Source organism: Cajanus cajan, chromosome 11 (assembly GCF_000230855.2).
Source record: "Cajanus cajan strain Asha chromosome 11, NIPB_CcT2T_4, whole genome shotgun sequence".
Lineage (NCBI taxonomy): Eukaryota > Viridiplantae > Streptophyta > Magnoliopsida > Fabales > Fabaceae > Cajanus > Cajanus cajan.
Genome location: NC_138527.1, coordinates 35,238,819 through 35,258,955, shown reverse-complemented (window position 1 = coordinate 35,258,955; position 20,137 = coordinate 35,238,819). Strand labels below are relative to the sequence as shown.

The following is a 20,137-nucleotide window of genomic DNA, read 5'->3' as shown; positions in this document are numbered from 1 at the left end:
CAAAATTTTAATACATCATATTTAAATATGATAAAAAAAATAGCACCACTTCACCACTCAAATTATAAACATCTATTTAGGTAAATTAACAACTCATTAAGTGATTGTTAAATAAATTATAATTGAAAATTAAATAAGGTTAAACTACATAAAAATTGTTGATTCAAGTAGTACAAGACTTAGTCCTCTAAAATAATATTTTTTGTTCAAATTTTATAAATGAAAAAAAAAAGGTTGAAAGAAAAGATTCTACTAAAGTGATTAACGTATAAATTTTAATTAAGCGATGTTTTTAATTAGTAGGAATTGAACTTGATACTAAGAAATTTACAACATTTACACATCTTCTTCATCTACTGAGCTAAACTCCATATTACAATTAAGTGATTGATTTTGTATTTGTATAAACATTTATATGTAAATTATTTTATAATTGAAAAGGAAATATAATTAAATTATTTTCACACACACATATGTATGTATGCGTGTAAAAATTATAAAAAAGTTTTCACATGTTATCACAAAAAATTTATCGAAATAATAAATTGAAAATAATTTATAAATTTATGATATTTTTACCATAAATTTTCAAACAGTCGCTCAAATAGTTATAAGCCTAAATAAGGCCTTCCAAACAAACATGAGTGGCATGCAATGTAACATGTGAGAACATAAAAGTAAATTATAAAAAATGTTAGAGAAAATATTTGTTTTCCCGCACCCTAAATCTCACTAAGAGTGACCCTTGTTGCACTCAATATGAGACTTTCTAATATTATGTTTGGAATCACTATACGACGGCGTTTAACTTCATTACTTATGCACGAAGTACTATGGTTTAGCCTTCTAAGCACGACCATGTCTACACTAGGCTCGAGAACCTTGGAATATCATGTCCTTTCTAGCATTTTACAAATTGTATTTTTATTATACATGTAACATTATTCTAAAGAAAAATGTAATCCTATACATACAACAAAAATTATACAACAACTTACATAATATCATTTTTATATACAAAAATGAATATATAAGTAGAAGGCCATATCATATGCATAGACATGTACTAACACTCATAGATATACCTCCCATCACCATGCTGCCTAATGTGGAAATGTGCATTGCGTTATATGGGACTTGAAGTCTTGAACCCGAGTTTATTTATTTATTTTTTATTGTATATGTTTAATTTAAAATTATATATTTAATTATTTATCAATTGATACAGTTCAACCATTGATTCATTATTTTGACTAAGTTGATTATTGATCTAAGTCTTAAATACTACCTAAAAGATATTTATGTTCTATATACTTATTTCTGCATCGGCTAGTTTTTGAAAATGATTTATGTATTCGATTACACTTTTGTATAAGATTCCTTATGAAAATCACCTTCATAACATGTGTATGATAATATTACATAAGATCGATGCATGACTTTATTAATTAAATTCTTAAATAATTATATATATATATTACCCCCTCTCTAATATAAAAAATTTATAGTTTAAAAAAATTGCTTCTTAGGGTGTGACAATTCTTCCAAACAATTTGTACGAATGGAAATTATAGAATTTTTAATTTTTGACTTAGGTATAAAGTCAAGATTAAAAATACCACTTTACTTTTATAAAAATCAATTTGATAGAAGAAAAAAAATATATCTCCTTATTAAAAAAATTATAAATTTTGAAATATTTTATAGTAACTAAAACAAGAATCCAAGAATTTTATAGAGATTACAAAATATTTAAATCACATTGTTATTATTTTGAAAAAGATTATCTTTCCATCTTTATACCTAAAAAAATTACAAGGGTGACGATGTTATTTTTTTAATGAATCAATTAAAAATATTTATTATATTTTAATTTATCATAATGTACTCCTAAATATCCTACTAAATATGTATCAAAATAAACATCCCATCAAATTAATATTTAATAAAGATGTCCCTAGTAACTGGTAATGGAACTCAAACCATTACGGTACTTGTGAGAAACTAAAAATATAAAATTGATGGTATTAATTGTGATCAAAATTTAACAAATATCACGCTGTGAATATACCGCAAAGATCCAACCTTAATCTATGGTTAAGAGAGATACAAATTATTATTATTATTTTTAATAGTTTAAAATTATAATGATAGTACTATGGTTAGAATGAATTTAAGATCATGTAAATTTTTCTTCAACCCTCCTCCTTTACTATTAAGTCAATCCTAATAATTCACAAATGCCAAATTAATTAAACTAACAACTTTGGTACATAAGAATTGAATTTAAAAAAGAAATATTTTTTGGCAAATAAAAAAATACAATTTGAAAAACATAGTGATTTATTTTCTTCTTTGGGTTCGTGTGAGACCCAACAAAGTTGGTCTTCTTCTTTGGGTCCAAAACACACAATTCCTATTGACCCAACCCAACACATATACTTTGATTTGGTTTTGGAGTGGGCCGTGATTACTGTAGAGGATCAAAATCCTTCAATGTTGTGATGTGAGTTTAATTGTGCAGCACAAAGCACTTGTAGATGGGTAAAATTGAAACTTGATTCCTACCCTCAACAGTGGAAGTGCGTTTTCGTGTTATTCCATAATAGTTTTCACTGATCCTCAACTGGGTCGAACCAAAACCATAAACTTCGAGACTCTAATAAACTTCGTCTTATTTGATTATGCAGCATCGTTTGGGGCATTGCGATGGGTTTGCCAAGGTTTGGGCGTCCCAAGAATGATGGTGAATCGAGTTCGAACCTTTTCGTGGCCAATTGTGGGCCCGCAGTGGGGCTTTCTGATGATGACATTGCATCTGCGTTCTGCAAATTCGGAGAGTTGAAGGGAGTTTATGCAGCAGATGAGAGTGGGACACGTGTCATTGTGGCTTACGTTGAAGAGAGTTCTGCACAAGCTGCTTTAAAGGCTTTACATGGACGCCCATGTCCTCAACTTGGAGGTCGATCCTTGCATATCCGTTATTCTGTGCTTCAGCCAACTCCACAGGTATTCTACTACCACTCATTTCACTAAAATGGTTCATTTTTATTTTTAGGATCAGGACTGTTATATGTACATAGCTCTAGTTACATTACATTTACATCCAATTTGATAAGAATATGGAGTTGAACTTTTATGAGTAAACATCTACTTTAGTTCCTGAATTTATTAGTCCTAGAAGCTAAGAAATTTTAAAATAAGTATCTAAAAATACAAATTGACAATCATTTGTCCAAAATTCAAAAAAATGCATGACTAAAGAAATAATATTGATATATATTCATAGACTAAATTGGCGGTAAGTAGTTAAATGACTAAATTATACTTTTGGTCCTTCATCTTATTTTTTAGATTCAATTTATCCCTTATCTTTTAAAATGTTCATTTTCCTTTATCTCCTAAATTCAGGTTAATTTAGTTCTTTGAAATTTTTTTGACTTATTCAAGACTTGGAATTTGTCTCATAAAATTTACTTATATGAAAACTATTGAATGGAATTGAATTTCAGACCAAATGTGTTAAAAACATGGTGAAAGTTGAAAATTTCCAAAAAATTCTAATTTCATATTATTTTTTTTGTTCATGTGATATATTTTTCACATGATTTTCAATATATTTATAGTTCTTTTGAATTTAAATGGTAATTACATTTCATAGTTTTAATATAAATGAATCTAATATTATAAGTTTCATGTCTAGAATTAGTCAAAAATTGATTCAAAATACATAAATGAACAATCTTATCATACTTGACAATTTGTTATTGGATGATAATGTAAAACCTTTACGCTATCTATGTATTTTAATTGAATCTTTAGTTGAAGACTATGTCTACTTTACTTATTTTGTGTGTTAATCTAAGAGAGTTTAGTTTTAATACACTTTCAATCTTTTTTTCTTTTTAAAATATATGAGAATTCATGATTACATAATAATGTAAAAAATTCTATACACTGTTCGTGTATTTCAATTCAATTTTTATTCTTGTAACATATGTTGACACCTTAGTTGAGTATTTAGAAAATTATACTTCCCTACTTCCATGTACGGACCCATAAGTTTCTTAAAATTAGTTCAAAATGACAAAGTGAGGAAGCTGGTGTAATTGTCTAAACAAGCTATGGTGGTCGATTGAATTATCCCATATGTTAGTGTTAGTACTTACGAGTTTACATGTCTGTTTAGGATCAAGCTAGTGACTTTGTTCCTGTATCTATCACAGCATCAGATGTGAGCATTCCAGGCCTTTATCTAGTGCATGACTTCATTAGTGCAAAAGAAGAAGAGGTTATGAGTTTTCTTTCTGTATCAATGCTACATTGCTTAGCCTACCATTTTTGCATTTTTGTGTTTCAAAACATTTTTTACTTATTTTGGTGCTTCTTGTGCAAATTTTGGCCTTTTCTGTCTTCTCTTCTCAGGAGTTGCTTCAAGCTGTAGACTGTCGGCCTTGGAACAGTCTTTCAAAAAGAAGGGTTCAACACTATGGTTATGAATTTCGTTATGATGTGAGTTTCAACTTTCAAGGATTATTTGGGTTTTTCTAGCTATCTTTTGTTCCTTCCTGTTATGCCCAAAATTAGTGGGAATCCAACCTTTTCCCAGCCAACTAAATAGTTATTTTTTTTTAAATTAACGATCTTATTCGAAACTAGTCCAAAATGTGTTATATAACAAACAGGATGCTAAGTATTGTGAGAAGATTGATTAATCTAGATTCTTCTTTCTGCTTTATTTGGCTTTGCAGATTAGAAACGTTAATACAAGACATTGCTTAGGTGAACTTCCTCCATTTGTTTCTCCAATACTTGAAAGAATCTCTTCATGTCCAACTTTTGGGAATGTTCAAAATATAGTTTTGGACCAACTTACGGTATGCAAACTTACTGCTGTACTCCATGAACTTTTAATCCAATTATAAAATGTTATTATTGTTTTTGTTAGCACATTCATGAGGGAAAAAATGAGTTATTTTGAACATTGTTTGATACTTTTAGATGTAAGCATTGTTTATGATGTTCCGAGTTTAAATATTGCTATGTTACAGGTAAATGAGTACCCACCTGGCGTGGGCCTGTCCCCCCATATAGACACTCACTCTGCATTTGAAGATTTAATTTTCAGCCTTTCATTATCAGGGCCTTGTATTATGGAGTTCAGACAATATGAAAATGGTGACTGGCTTCCCAGAGTTGCCTCAAGTGCTGATGCAAGAATAGAAAATCCAGAAGATCATTCAAATTTTATAAGGAGGGCTATCTATCTTCCCCCTCGATCTTTGCTACTCTTGTCTGGAGAAGCACGTTATGCATGGCATCATTACATTCCACACCACAAGGTATGATCCTTGGCTTAAGTGCATTTAGGTGTGTCGCGATAATATATTTTTGCTACTAAATATATTTTCTTTGCCCACAGATAGACAAAGTGAATGGCAGAGTCATCAGAAGGGCTTCAAGAAGGGTATCTTTTACATTACGTAAGGTGTGTGGATGTCATGGTCTTTTTTTTCTTTTGTTTTTTTTTTCTTGTTATTTCTATAAACACAACATTAAACCCCTTAGTACATTTTATTGTTAGTGGTTCAGTATCTAGTTGTTCAGCACAAGAGGAAAAAAATGTTATTGGTTATGCAATTATTTCATCAGTTGCCACACCTGCTCTCAGGAAATCCTTTTGATATTAAGGCTTTTCATATATACTTTTCAGTATTTTTTTCGTTCTTTTCTATTTTGGTTGATATGATTGGTTGATATAGACTGTAATTTTCCTGTACAATATTCCTTTAAATCCAATAATTAGCTGGTTTGAATTATGAAAATGCTTTAAAAACGCTTTACGATTTGTATGTCCTTGGTTTAGTGTTTGTCTCGAACCAACTATCCTAAAATAAAAGCTTTAGTTTTAAGATGAAATCACGTGAATGATTTTGTAAGTCTAACATTCCCTCTGGATTGATAACAATAAAAAACCTTAACCACTTAATTATAATTGTGATACTACTTGTGTTTCAAGTGTCAACTGCACCACAGGTTTGATATTTTATAAAGAATGTAATCAAATACAAGGATGCATTTTCCTAGTTACTATGTTTACATGATGCAATAAATGTAGACTTTTACGCACTGCTAACTAATTGTTTGTTCCAAAATTTCCTTTAGTGTCTGAATATTCTCGTGTTAAAAATAACTTTTTTGTGTGTACCAGGCTAGAGCAGGTTTGTGCAAATGTGAATTTCCTCAGTATTGTGATTCTCAAAGATAAGGAGAAGGTTTATATTGTAATGCATCAAATATCTTTCATTGAGAATTGCACCGAGTAAAACTTGAGGTTTGTTCTGCATTTGTTTGTTTCATGATATTATAGTAGACACACATAGGATATGGTGTCTGATGGCCATTGTTTCATGTTGTACCAGTACACCCAATTGTTTACATAAGTTTTCTTTTGTAGTCATTATGCAGGTGAACATGCAAGATGACAATGAAGGTGATAAATAACGAGACGGGCAGTTATAGTGGGAAGACAGATACTTAAGCTAACTGCCGTTTCTTATTTCGTTATTTTTTTGGTTGAAGGTGTCGCATCCTAGTGGTCCTATCTTTTTTCAGTTGTAGCCCAGGTGGCTTCAAAGGATCAAATTTATAGCTTATTTGCTAAGATTTCATATTCTATTTTAGATCAATTTTGTGAATTTGCTTGCAATATTTAACTTTCAGATAATTGAAAGCATCTTATCGTTGCCTTTCCCATGCAAGGTTCATCTATGATTAGAATAAACGTGGTAGTAGTTTTATACTGAATCTTAACCTTTGGTGCAGAGAACTTAAATGGTTATAATTCAAGCTCCAACGCGTTAAAAATGTAGAGAGAGAGGAATCTCTGGTTACACTCACCCCATGTTTGGAGGTCTAGACGTGTACTCCATCGCTTTAGAGATTCAGTTCAGTGGCTGATTAGATACTGAACCAACCGAATACATTTTGAATAACAGTCTAGCAAATTACAAATGGCCTTATATGCCTTTTTATTTTCTCTAACAATTTTTTCACAAAATATCGCCATCATAATCACATTTCATAATTGCAAGTTTTATCGGTTAGATTAGAAGTTGGAATCCCGTAGAACTTAACCCCCGGCATTACCAAGCTTGCAAAAGGCACTGATCTACTATGGTATGGCGCTGCTTGGGGACTAGGCCACCTCTTGAAGGCTACATATGTTATATATAGATGACATTGTTAAAAATGGCGTTGCACTGCCCTAAGGTCATTACGCCCCATGAAAATGGCCTACAATTTAAACGTATAATTTGCAGCTATTACAGATCTGTCATCTCACCTGCAAGAATATTTAACTATAATTAACATTAGATGGAAAATATTTTCTGAAAAAATAAATAATAAACTTGGTAACAATGTTTTGAAATTATGAAGCCCGCTTGAAAACAAACCAGTTTCAATAATATAGTTAAAGAAAACCAATGCTTCAAGCATAATCTGTATCGAACATAGAAATTCTATCAGACTATACACGATAACCTGAGCGAAAGTTAGGCATTGCCGTGCAAACAAGAGGAAAAAAATAATTAGTGCAATGATCTTGTAGAACACCACGTTTTGTGCAAAAAACCACGAAAAAAAGAATACTTTTCACATAGATCAGAGTAAATTCCTAGGATTCTTACCATGCATGCATTTGATGAAGAAGTCCAATTCGGACAAGCAAACATTTGCCTGCAGCAAAGATGGTTGCTGATAAACAAAGAATGAGAAGTGTCGTCGATCGGGATCATTTCTGGGCTTTGCCATCTCAACTAATCTCTTGTACCCTTCTCTATCATAGCAAAGGAGTGCATTCTCTCCAACAGCCATCAATCCACGATCCCAAGCTGAGTTTAGCACCTGTTTTAACATAAAACATCCATGGGTCCAAGTTGACCGAAACAAGTTATGGAAACTATCTAAACAAGCATAACTCCCGCCTTCATGCAAGAAACATCAAAACTGGATTTAAGGCGGCAAAACTTATCAGAAGAAATATTCTCGTGAAGGTTAATAATGTAGGAAAATCAAATTACCTGCCAACTCAAACCCTCTGGGTCAATTAATGATTCATTAGCTTCCTGGCTGGAAAGATGAAATCCTAAGCAGACAAATTTCATGGTGACCGCATGCTTTCTCAGAACCTCAAACAAGGGAGAGTATCCATCCTGATTTGTTGGATTGTGATATCCTGCTGTCAACTCTGCTGCATGACTAGGAGTTTTATACCACCAGTATACAGCAGGAACCTACAAGATATCATTGTCTAAGACATTTATTAATTAATTTATAGAAAATGACATGATTTCAGTCCGTCTACTTATACTTTTGACTGCAGGATATGATTTTTCAGGAGATATAATGACCATGCTTGCTATTTTATGTACCACTTTATAATTTTATGGGTAAAGAATTATACAGCATTAACAGTTATTGCAAGAAAAGTTTCTCTCTTAAATTTAAAATGTGTATTAAAAGCAACCTCAGATTAAGGGGATACCAAACTGACTTCAAATAATATCAACCATGAATACACTCAATGCTGGCAATAACTAATATCATCCAAATTTACTCATACAACTGTGAGATGAAACTACTATAGTAAAAGCTGATTTGCCAGGAACACTACCTTGACAATTATTTTTGTTTCCTCAAAAGCAAGGGTTGCAAGAGACAAAACATTATCTGCATGGTCTATTAATGTCTTGGAGTACCAATGTAAGAAGAAGCGTCCATAATAGTTGTCATAATCACCTCGCTCACAAAAGAATCCAGTTTCATGTGGCATAGAATTGTAATGTCCAGCATTATCAGGTCCTCTAGCCCAGAAAGAGTGACCCCGTAATTTGGCTGCTCTGCGCAGACTATGTTGTAGATATTTGTCATAGCACTGCCCATAGAAGATGAGAAAGAAAACAAGACTTATTTATTAACAAATAATATATGATGGCATACATACTATTTACGTTACAGAATAATGCAAACAATTTTGCAATGGGGCCACAATATCAGGTACCTGAAACTCACCGATACCAGGATACCTCCATCCCATTCTTTCTGAGAAAGAAGGATATTTCAGCTCCCCAGATGCTCCAAGACCAATTTCTACAGCAGAAATCAGACCTTCTGCGAACAGGTCATCAAACTCTGTCCGAAAGCTTCTCATCATATCAAAATAGACCTGTAAATGTTTAGAGAAGGCAAATCAGTAACAAACACTCAACAAATGAAAACGCATGTAAATTTCAACGGAGGAATGATTCAAAGAATAGAACATATAACCACGTAGAACTGCACACATAAAACAGAAATGTTTTTCTTAAAGATAAAATGCAGAAGTACACTGGAAATTAGTATGTAAATATAACTAACAGACATTTGACAATAAAGTGGATATAAAATCTTTGAATCTAGGAGTGATATGTTAAACATTTCCATACCTCAATTCCAGTTCTTCCCTTGAGAACTCTCTCTTTGTCAATCCCCCACGAAAGGCATTCAGTATTCCTCCGTCCTTCACGATCTGTGAAGAATATATCCTGATTGTCTTTTCCAATATCCAAAACCCATTGTGGGAGGGAGATCAATGCATCACTAGAATCATTCCCTCCACATTCATGAAATGCCATAACAACCTTCAGAATTTGAAATAAGAATCAAGAAAGGTTCTCCAATGTCAAAGATGCTTCCCAATTTCCAACACAAAAATACACATCCAATTAGAGAAACCACTGACATTTTAAAATAATATGATTTTTCAAATATTATGCAAGCTAGGGAAATGATTTTATGTAATACAGTGAAGAAACATATTTTTGACAAATAATACAACTGAAAATCATCTGCTAGTTATTATGTCTAAGTTTCCATATCAAAAACAGATACGCCATACAGAGTTGACAACATCAGCTCATTCTGAAACGCTCTGTTCCATATTATGTCCTTCATGTTTATTACTAGTTGCAAGCATTTAATAGGTAGGCAGCACTTCTATCCAAAAGTCCAAATCAGAAAAAGCACGTCCATAATAGAAAATAAATGACTGGGACTATTACTGAAACCCCAGACACACGCCACATATTACAGATAGCAAAAACTAACTTGTGTTTGATATAATTTCTTTTTAAAGGACATCAATGCAGGTATAAGATTATATGAGCAATTAAAATTATACCTGTAACTTCAGTTTGAATTCTCTAATCATGTTAAAAAGCTCCCTATAACCAGACCACACATATTTCTGTGAGCTCCAGGCTTCAACAATGCCCCACCAACAATCCACAACAACACCATCTATATTTAAAGTCTTGATATGGATTAGCTCCTGCTTAATGCCTTCAGGATCAATCAACTGGCAAAATTTGTTAATAATACCAGCCTGCAATAAAAGACCAAGTTTTGAAACCCTATAATCAAATACTAGGCAAACACATTACTAGAAAGGACACACGAAAGTGAAAGCTGTAAATGTGTAATTTGTTGTCTATAACCGACAAATCACCCAGGTTTAATGCTAGTTATTTAGCAAGCAGCAAATAGAGGACACATACCGGAAGCTTTGCATAAACAGGAACATAAGGTGTGCCAGTGAAGTCATTTTCATGCACCCCAGAATGAATATCTTGCATAAGCTGCATCAATAAATTACACAGTCAGCTGGTCCAACATAAAGCCAGTAATGGGTATAGATGCAAAAGTTAAAGAGAACTTATTCCAGAGAATGCTTAAGTTTCAATCACAAACTATCAAGTTTACTAGGAACCAACATAAAGCCATTGAGGAAGCGAGATTTACACAATTAGCATCAGTTTCAGTTCAGTAAAATATTCAGTTTTTATATCATTCTATATCAGCATTGTCATTGTCAATTTTTTTTTCCTATGAATCATGTTTATCTTGATACTCAGTTTGTCCCTGATGGTTGTGGGCTCCACACACCAATATATCAAGCAATAATACTTCCAAACCAAGGAGAACATATTTCAAATACTAAGTGTATCTGGTAAACAACTATGATGCACATATACGATACATATATTACAATGATACATATATTACAATGATACAATTATTCTAAAATTATATAAAATACAATACGTGTAAAATTACATATCTATGTATGCATAAGATTCATAAAACATAAATATAACAAATATATAATTGCAATTCTGCAAATCCAAATTAAGAACATAATTCTTGATCATTACTAAAAAAAAAATTGTAAATCATTATCAACATTGTTAAACATATGGGTTGCATCTATGTAAATAAAGAATTATGTAAAGCTAGAAATTAGGGATGTTCTTTATTTTCTTTCCTTATTTGGTTAATTGTAATTCATTACTTGATTATTAATAAAGATGAACGTGTGTGGATCAGTACACACAATTCTTGTAATCTTATATGGAATTGATGTTTTAGGATTCTCTTTTTCTTTTTTCCTGCCTCAGTGCATGCATTTTCTCATGGGGAACAGTACCCACTGCACTGTAGACCTCCTTTGACCTCTGTCGAGCCACCATTTCTCTGGCACAACCACATGATCAGGACCGCCTTCCTCCAGCGACCACCACACCACCTGGCCTGATGCTGGCCGCCACATGCACCACTTTTTTCTGGCATGTCATTCTCACACGCTTGCACTAAAAAGGCATGTGAGCCTCTTCCTATTATTGACAAATAGGAATAGTACCATCAATCTAATTTCTTTCTTGAAATCATCTGTAAAGAGGACAATTTTTATTTTTGGTTTATCAATGGACAATACTTCCAAGTTTCTACATTATACATGTTTATATGTCTCATGTAACTATTGGATTTTTCATAAATTCTTTTACAGGCTTGGATACTTCACTCATGCATATTGATGAAAGTATTCAAGAGTATTGGTATCAGACATGTGAAGCAAATTGAAGTATGAGTGCCTCATATGCTAACTTGACACACAATGAAAACTTTCATTTATGCAAACTGCACACTGTGACTTAATAGATCATTTGGCGACTCTGTCAAAAGAAACGGAAGTCGTGCAAGCCTCACCCTCAGTGAATTTTGCTAACAAACAAACGATACAATGCTTTATCAAGAACAACAATCATTTGGCTTCAGGTACTGCTCCACAACCATGTTACATAAATTTAATCCCACCACTCGGGTCCAGAAAAAAAACAAAATGAAATAAACTTTATGCAATTTGAGTGTGACTTTGGCCCATTAGAAAAGTTTTGTATAAGAATGTCTAATTAACAATCTTCAACCCATGATATATCAAGAAAACACTATAGTGTAACTGTAACATTACATTATAGTCATTATATATAGTTAATTGTACGGATTTCAGATAATCGCAAACAAGAAAAAAGCAAGGAGAAATAAAACTGTAGCTCATATAAATCAGAGTCAACATCAAATATGATACAAATACTCCAGAATAATTAATCACCTGATCAGCCTCCAAGCAGTCAACTGTATTGATGGGGGTAGCATTTGTATATTTTTCATTCTTTGAGTCCCTTTCTGCAATTACAACTGAATCAATGGAAGCAGGCGACAAACATTCATCAATTCTAAGCACAGATGTCTGATTCTCAATCGTTTCCTTAACCGAGCAATTTCTCAAAGAACCACCAGAGAGTTGACTTTCAACTGACCTAGCCGCAAGTGACCCCTGCATAACATACTATACAGCATAAACGTAAAGAATCAACATAAAAAATCATTACCCAGCCCAACATTTCATCTTCTTATTACATCTCAGGCTCCATAGGCATGCACTCTAGTTGTTTAGTTTTTCAACAGTCAATCAATCAGAAATCATCGTTCGTACGATTTCTATAGCAGCTATTACAAAAGTCAACAAACTTACGAATATGGTGTAAAATGCATATATAGTGTAATATTTATTCTTTTAATCAATATGAGTAACAAGCAACTAACTAAACTCAAGCACATTGCCACAACAAGTCGCATCTCAACTTCCACACTCCATAAACCATCAACAAATTGGAGTATTCTACAATAAGCAACAGTGAATTAAAGCGCAAACGGGAAATTGTAGTAGAATTGAAGGGAACCATGTGAGAAGGAGGGGGGCAGTGGCGGTAGGTGGTGCCATCGGCGTCGACGACCCAGCCAGCCTCACGCGCGAGCGCGGCGAGTACGTCGTTCATGTCGGCACGCGCCGGGAGGGGGAAATTGCCGTACTGGCGGAGGCCGGCGAGCATGCGGCTGGTGATGGCTCGGCGGTGTCGCTCGCGGAGCTTCGTGCGCTCCTTCTCCTTTTCTCTCTCCTTCTTCCCCTTGGCGGCGGAATTGGCGCCGGACGCCGTCGCCGCCGCGAAGCCGCGCGGACGGCGAGGCTGAGGGTGAGGTTGGGGGTGAGTGTTAGGGTGGGCTAAGTAATCGGAGCTGTGGTCGCTCTGAGGGTCGAGATCTTGTGCTGAACCGTCGTCGTTTATGCTCTTCATCTTCACAATTCACAATTCACGCTTCTTCTTCTTCTCCCTTCTTCATAGACTGATAACTAAACTCAACGCCGTTTTCTGTTTCTGAAATGAACTGGCCCAACGTAAACGACCCCTCCTGCCACCTGCTCTGCTTCGTGCCTTCTTGGGCCTCCATTCCTCAAACCTCTCTAACCAAAACTAAAGATAATTATATAATATTTAATAAATTAATCAATTAGTAATATATAAGAAATAAATTTTTTTAATATTATATTAATATGTGTCTTCGTGCATTTTACCTTTTTAAATTTGGTTACGTGAAAATATATTTTATGAATAATAATAATTAAGAAAAACTCTTGTATTTTAAAAATTCAAGAGTAACACAATATTTGAACTAAAAAAAATAATAATTTAAAATCATAAGAATTTGCTAATAGTCATGAGACTTGCATGTAAATATAATAATATCAAATAGGTGTTATCAAATTACATCAACTTGTTAGTTATTCATCTCCTTAAATAATATTTTGAATTTAAATCTTATATAAAAAAAAAGTAAATTTGTCTTCTTAAATAATATTTTGAATTTGAATCTTGTATATAAAAAAAAAAGTAAATTCCACTACCTCAAAAACATCAATAGATGACATTTATTTTAATGCTTAAAAAGCGCTCTCTATTTGAACGATGTTTATTAATAGATAGCGCTTCTAAAAAAACGTTATCTATGTATATGCAAATAGAAAGCACTTCCTTTTAAGTGCGCTAACTATGTATATGCAAATAGAAAGTACTTCCTTTTAAGTGCGCTATCTATGTCTCTATATTCTAGCCAATAGAAAGCACTTCCTTATATAAACGCTATCTATATGTTTAATTTTTTTTTAATAATTTTTTTACATCATTGACACTTGTTGATTTTGCTATGCATGCAAAAATAAATCCCAAGACAGAACTATAACAATCAATCAACAATGTAGCCAAATTTGATTCAAAAATATAATGTATAATGTAATACATTAAAATTAAAAGATTAGTTTATATAAACCTAACATGTATTACATTTAGTTTGTTGCAATAATAGTTACATATATCTAAACACAATCAATGCTTGTCCATTACCATGCAACTCCTAGTCTTAGACTCAAATAAAAAAAAGGAAATGTATATAGACCTAACATATTACATTTAGTTATTTGACATTAACTCGACAGTAACATATAATCAATGCTTGTCCAATATCATGTAGTTCTCTCTCTTAGAATATTCCACAGCCCATTGGTTCTACAAAGAAAAGAAAAATTATAAGTCACCAACTAGATACAATATAAAAAAAAATGTATAAAGATTATAAAAATAGCATAAAAGAAAAGTGGCATGGCCTAAAAATGCTATAGCAGAACATACTAACCTACAAGCATTTTTTAATGACATATAAACACCAATCTTCCTAGTCAAATTAAAACTTTTTTGTTTCTTATGGACACAAAATGATGGATTGATCCAAATCCCCTCATCATGGTCATCTCTCCTATGTAGGATATCATCTACCGTCGGATCATCGTCAAGTATATGTGATATCACATACAATGGGTCATCCTCAACATTTGTATCTTCATCCTCTATATCTTCATTTTGGTGATCAATTATTTTATTGGTTAACAACATAATTGACCAATTGGCATCAATAGGATCAGTGACATAAAAAACTTGTTGAGCTTGTGATGCTAAGATAAATGGCTCATCTTTGTACCCCACCTTATTAAAGTTCACTTGCATAAACCCTGTCTCATCTTGTCGAACTTCATTATTGTTATCAACCCACTTGCAACCAAATATGAGAACCTGAAATGTCTTGTAATCCAACTCCCATATATGTTCAATCACCCCAAAATATGACATATTCGCATAGATAGGGGTTCTATCTTTAGCACTTGAGATATGCATAGATTCAGCAACCAAAGTGACACCACTATTTTGCATGGTACTCTTATCATCTCGTTCTTTTGTATAAAATGTATACCCATTAATCATATATGCAGTGTACGAGAAGACTTGAAAAGTTGGACCATTTGCTAACCATCTCAATCTATCAGAAATTAAAGAGGAATTTGCATTATGCTCTGCAAAAATGTGATTTTTTAGCCACTGTATAAAATTTCTATTGTGTTCTCTTATTATCCAATTGTCATTCCTAGTTGGGTTCAACCTCTTAAGCATGTCTTTATGCCTCTCAACATATGGTTGGACTTCATCGTCATTGTGTAGAACATACAATTGTGCTTGCTCCCAATCTTTCCTCGATATGGTCAATATTGTATTTCCAATAATACCTTCTCCTTCAATTCTCCCATTGTGTCGAGACTTTGGAAGCCCTATTGATTCAGCATTAGAGAGGTAATCAGTACAAAATTCAACAGCTTCTTCAAGTATGTATCGTTCCACAATACAACCCTCTGGTCGACTTCGATTTTTCACATACCCCTTTAATATCTTCATATAACGCTCCATTGGATACATCCATCTCATATAAGCTGGCCCACAATATTGTGTCTCTTTAACTAGGTGAATGGTAAGATGAACCATTATGTCAAAGAAAGAAGGTGCAAAATACATCTCAAGCTCACACAAAGTTAAAATAATTTCTCTTTCTAATGCTTGCAATTTTCCAGGGTCAATCACTTTGCTACAAATGGCTCTAAAGAAGTAACACAATTTAGTTATGGTCCATCGCACTTTTTTAGGCAAAATGGAGCGTATACCTATTGGTAGTAAATGCTCCATGAGAACATGACAATCATGAGACTTTAACCCTTTTAGCTTTAAATCCCTCGTAGATACCAGGTTCCTAATGTTTGAAGAATACCCCTCTGGAACTTTAACTCCTTCTAGAAACTTACAAAATATAATTTTCTCCTTTCTAGATAGAGTAAAAGCTGCTGGAGGTAGATATTAGAGTTTACCTTTCTTTATTGGTCCTAATTCTATTCTAATTCCCATATTGAGTAAGTCTAACCTGGAATTGATGCCATCCTTAGACTTTCCTGGCACATTCAGTAGTGTACCAATCACACTATCACAAACATTTTTTTCAATATGCATCACATCAAGGAAATGTCTTACATATAAGGACTTCCAATATGGCAAATAAAAAAAAATTGACCTTTTCTTCCATCCACTAGTTACTAGATTTGCCGCAAAAGGTTTACCAAATTTATTGGTTATATCCTTAACCTTTTCAAAAACTTTATCACCATACAACAATTCAGGGGCTCTACCTTCTTCTAATCTCCCATTAAACGCTTTTCTCCACCCTTGATAACGATGTTTTGAAGGTAAAAATCTACGGTGGCCAAGAAATACATTTTTCTTACCATGCTCTAGCCACATCCAATTTGTATTACTCCCACATATAGGGCATGCACACTTTCCTTTGATACTATATCCTGATAAATTACCGTATGCTGGAAAATCATTAATAGTTCCAAACAACATTGCCTGCAGTTTAAAATTTTCTTCCTTATACCCATCATACACCTCTACACCTTCATTCCACATATACTTTAAGTCTTCGATCAAAGGAGCCAAGTATATATCTATGTCGTTCCCTGGTTGTTTAGGTCCAGAAATTAACATAACTTATGCTATGGGATGTTATTCGCTTAGGAAAAAGCTATGTTTACGAGTGTATTGAATGTAATTGAATCCAGTTTTCCAATTTTTGTCTTTGCATTGCACTTTATTATAGCCATCCATGTGATGTCTTTTCTATGTACAATATTTAATCTTATTACACGTGCGTAGACAAGATTGGATCTCATATTTGTGTGTTGTGCATTGACTTTAGCATGTCACGCTCCTATAAATTTCACAAAAAGATGGTAATTGAAAGTAATGCTCTTAGATAAAATGGTAAAAAAACACTACCTTAAAAATCTGCACCTTCTTCTCATGTTTTCTACATATATGTATTGTTTCCTATATTCATTTCTTGAACCTATGTTGAGTTGCATAACTCATAATCTGAGTTTAGATAATCTTGTTTAATTATTAAAATTTCAAAACAACACAAATCATCATACATCATTCGCAACAAAAGATAAAAATAGTAAATATAAAAATAAAAAATAAATGCAATATTTGACTAAAAGAAGGTAATCACATATATGAGAACTCACCTTTTTTCTTTTCTTCTCACCTTTTTTCTTTTCTTATAAGAAGAAAAGAACGTAACTTTTCAAGGATGAATCTTGCAAAAAAAAAAGACCTAGATTTCTCAACGGATGTCGCAGTTGTCGTAGTGCTTTCTTCTATTGATCAAAGAAAAAGTAAAAGAAAAGGAATTTAATATTTGTTTCTTGAATCAAAGTTAAGCATTAATGAAAAAAAAATATTCAATAAGGAACAAAAAAAAGAAATACCTAATAATAAAAACCTGGAATACGAGTTAATGATGTGAATGCTAAGCAGAGGTAGCTTGAGATACACTTTACGAACAAGGATATAAATGTTGTGAATGATGGTAAAGGAAGATTTCAAAGGATGACTATGGCCGGGAGTGATAAGGAGCGCGGGAGTGATAGGATACTAAATGTTAACGTGGGTGTGAAGGAAAACAAAGAACCGTGAGTTATGAGGACAGTGAATACACAAATGCATGAAGTGAATCGGCCCATTAAACAAAAGACCAATAGAAAGCATTTTTTTAATAAGCGTTTTACAATTATTTTTCTGAAAATATTATTTTTCAATGAGTGCCATAATAATTTTTTTAAAAAAATAGTTAATTTATAAAATTTTATAAATCTTTTTATTTATATTATTTAAAAAGCACTTTTTTAGAAAAGTTCTATAACATATTTTTTTATAAACCAATAGAAAAGGTTTTTTTAATAAGTACTTCGCAGTTATTTTTTTTAAAATGTTTTCAATGAGTGCCATAATAATTTTTAAAAAAAATAATCAATTCATAAAATTTTATAAATGGCGCTTCTATTTACACGCGCTATCTATTTATTTTCTTTTAGAAAGCACTTTTTTAGAAAAGCACTATAACATTATTTTTTATAAATAAAATAATATAAAGATAACATTTTTTTTATTAAGCGCTCTCTATATAAAACCTTTTTATAGCTCTTATTTAATTAAGCGCTCTTTTAACGTTTCATGTTTTAAAACACAGCACTTATTAATTAAGCGTTAACTAAATAGTGCTATCTATTACCACTTTTAGAAAGCACTTTTTAATAAAAGCGCTATAACATATTTTTTTATAAATAAAATAACACAAAGATAGCATTTTTTTTATTAAGCACTCTCTATATAAAACTATATTATAGCACTTATTGAATTAAGCGCTTTTTTAAAGTTTCATGTTTTAAAACACAACACTTATTAATTAAGCGCTATCTAAATAGTGCTATCTATTGCCACTTGTAGAAATCACTTTTTAATAAAAGCACTATAACATATTTTTTTATAAATAAAATAACACAAAGATAGCATTTTTTTTATTAAGCGCTCTCTATATAAAACTATATTATAACGCTTATTTAATTAAGCGCTTTTTTAACATTTCATGTTTTAAAACACAACACTTATTAATTAAGCGCTATCTCAATAGTGCTATCTAATGCCACTTTTAGAAAGCATTTTTTAATAAAAGCGCTATAACATATTTTTTTATAAATAAAATAACACAAAGATATCATTTTTTTTATTAAGCGCTCTCTATATAAAACTATATTATAGCGCTTATTTAATTAAGCGTTTTTTTAACGTTTCATGTTTTAAAACACAACACTTATTAATTAAGCGCTATCTAAATAGTGCTATCTATTGCCACTTCTGGTGTAGTGTTCGTCTCTTTATATAATATTTTAAATTTGAATCTTGTATAAAAAAAAAGTAAATTAAGAGAGAGACTTCATTAACTGAAAGTATTTTTATTTTTTATTTATGTATTAAAATTTTAAAAAAATACCATAGTTAGTCAAACGTAGACTAAATGATATAACATATATTTCAGTAAAAAAAAATGTTATAGTGAATCAAAGTTCTTGTTTTATTTGATCATTATGGTTAGTTTAGTGATTGGGTGGGGAGTAGTTAGGTCGGAAGGAGTTCGGATAGTTAGAAGTATGAGAACTTAAATTCAATTCTCGTTACAACTATTTTTGTAATCTTTCTGATCTTTAAAAAAAAAAATTCTTGTTTTATTTTGTATTATTGTAATTTCATTTCAATTTCCACGAATCAAATATATACGTTGTTTTGGGGGGAGTGGGAAGTAAATTAAACAATTTTGTTGGGATTATAGAATAGTGCCACGTAAATTAAAAGGTGTTTACGAAATAATAGAGAAATAAGTAAGATAAAAAGAAGAAGAAAGAAAATATTACAAAAAAGTAGTAGACAAATTTTTTAGTTTGTTGGAATAAAGAAAAAAAAGAGTTTAAGTTTCATTTATTTGTTTGGTTTGGAAGAAAATGAAAAATATTTCGAGACGGATTTTTTTATCCTTGTATGGGAAATATAAAGCTTTTTGTTTCATTATCTTTTCATGATGATTATGTCTCTCTCTGTCTCCCTTTCTTTCTTTTATTTTCATTTTTTTACTCTTTCATTTCATTGCACTCGTT

General features: G+C 32.1%; 3 protein-coding genes across 6 annotated transcripts; 1 reads left to right on the top strand and 2 right to left on the bottom strand.

Annotated features, from left to right (window-relative positions):
* The first annotated feature begins 2,468 nt into the window (after nt 1–2,468).
* Nucleotides 2,469–6,761, top strand: LOC109815811 (RNA-binding (RRM/RBD/RNP motifs) family protein). 2 transcript variants are annotated; one of them, XM_020380611.3, is made up of 9 exons: nt 2,469–2,582; nt 2,691–3,009; nt 4,190–4,291; nt 4,426–4,512; nt 4,752–4,877; nt 5,052–5,342; nt 5,423–5,488; nt 6,212–6,334; nt 6,458–6,761. In XM_020380611.3, the coding sequence occupies exons 2-8, from the start codon at nt 2,710–2,712 to the stop codon at nt 6,266–6,268; spliced, it is 1,029 nt and encodes a 342-aa protein (XP_020236200.2). In that variant the 5' UTR covers nt 2,469–2,582; nt 2,691–2,709; the 3' UTR covers nt 6,269–6,334; nt 6,458–6,761. The 2 variants fall into 2 exon arrangements, with proteins under 2 accessions (XP_020236200.2, XP_082922390.1); XM_083066264.1 differs by lacking the exon at nt 2,469–2,582 and having other exon boundaries at nt 2,600–3,009.
* A 246-nt stretch (nt 6,762–7,007) lies between these two features.
* On the bottom strand, nt 7,008–13,691 carry BMY2 (beta-amylase 2). Of its 3 annotated transcripts, none has more exons than XM_083066262.1 (10): nt 13,122–13,690; nt 12,491–12,715; nt 10,599–10,679; nt 10,223–10,426; nt 9,489–9,683; nt 9,065–9,229; nt 8,678–8,938; nt 8,085–8,297; nt 7,692–7,908; nt 7,008–7,361 (listed from the first exon to the last, which is right to left on the bottom strand). In XM_083066262.1, exons 1-10 carry the CDS (start codon nt 13,512–13,514, stop codon nt 7,342–7,344), a joined length of 1,974 nt encoding a protein of 657 aa, XP_082922388.1. In that variant the 5' UTR covers nt 13,515–13,690; the 3' UTR covers nt 7,008–7,341. The 3 variants fall into 3 exon arrangements, with proteins under 3 accessions (XP_082922388.1, XP_020236208.1, XP_082922389.1); XM_020380619.3 differs by having other exon boundaries at nt 7,008–7,345; nt 13,122–13,689; XM_083066263.1 differs by lacking the exons at nt 7,008–7,361; nt 7,692–7,908 and having other exon boundaries at nt 8,192–8,314; nt 13,122–13,691.
* A 1,029-nt stretch (nt 13,692–14,720) lies between these two features.
* Nucleotides 14,721–17,054, bottom strand: LOC109792356 (uncharacterized). Its single transcript, XM_083067494.1, has 4 exons — nt 16,660–17,054; nt 16,513–16,569; nt 15,048–16,416; nt 14,721–14,780 (listed from the first exon to the last, which is right to left on the bottom strand). The coding sequence occupies exons 1-4, from the start codon at nt 17,052–17,054 to the stop codon at nt 14,721–14,723; spliced, it is 1,881 nt and encodes a 626-aa protein (XP_082923620.1).
* Nucleotides 17,055–20,137: the final 3,083 nt, after the last annotated feature.

Bases quoted from the DNA above. Each gene is read 5' to 3' on its own strand.
- BMY2 (XM_083066262.1), bottom strand. From the start codon at position 13,514: ATGAAGAGCATAAACGACGACGGTTCAGCACAAGATCTCGACCCTCAG. The intron at 8,298-8,677 runs GTAGTGTTCCTG...GATATCTTGTAG, and splicing joins AAACAAAAATAATTGTCAAG to GTTCCTGCTGTATACTGGTG. The intron at 7,909-8,084 runs GTAATTTGATTT...ATGTTAAAACAG, and splicing joins CAGAGGGTTTGAGTTGGCAG to GTGCTAAACTCAGCTTGGGA.
- LOC109792356 (XM_083067494.1), bottom strand. From the start codon at position 17,054: ATGTGGAATGAAGGTGTAGAGGTGTATGATGGGTATAAGGAAGAAAAT. The intron at 16,570-16,659 runs GTCAATTTTTTT...TGTTTGTGATAG, and splicing joins ACTAGTGGATGGAAGAAAAG to TGTGATTGGTACACTACTGA. The intron at 14,781-15,047 runs GTAGATGATATC...TTTTCTTTGTAG, and splicing joins TACTTGACGATGATCCGACG to AACCAATGGGCTGTGGAATA.
- LOC109815811 (XM_020380611.3), top strand. From the start codon at position 2,710: ATGGGTTTGCCAAGGTTTGGGCGTCCCAAGAATGATGGTGAATCGAGT. The intron at 4,292-4,425 runs GTTATGAGTTTT...TTCTCTTCTCAG, and splicing joins TTAGTGCAAAAGAAGAAGAG to GAGTTGCTTCAAGCTGTAGA. The intron at 4,878-5,051 runs GTATGCAAACTT...GCTATGTTACAG, and splicing joins TAGTTTTGGACCAACTTACG to GTAAATGAGTACCCACCTGG.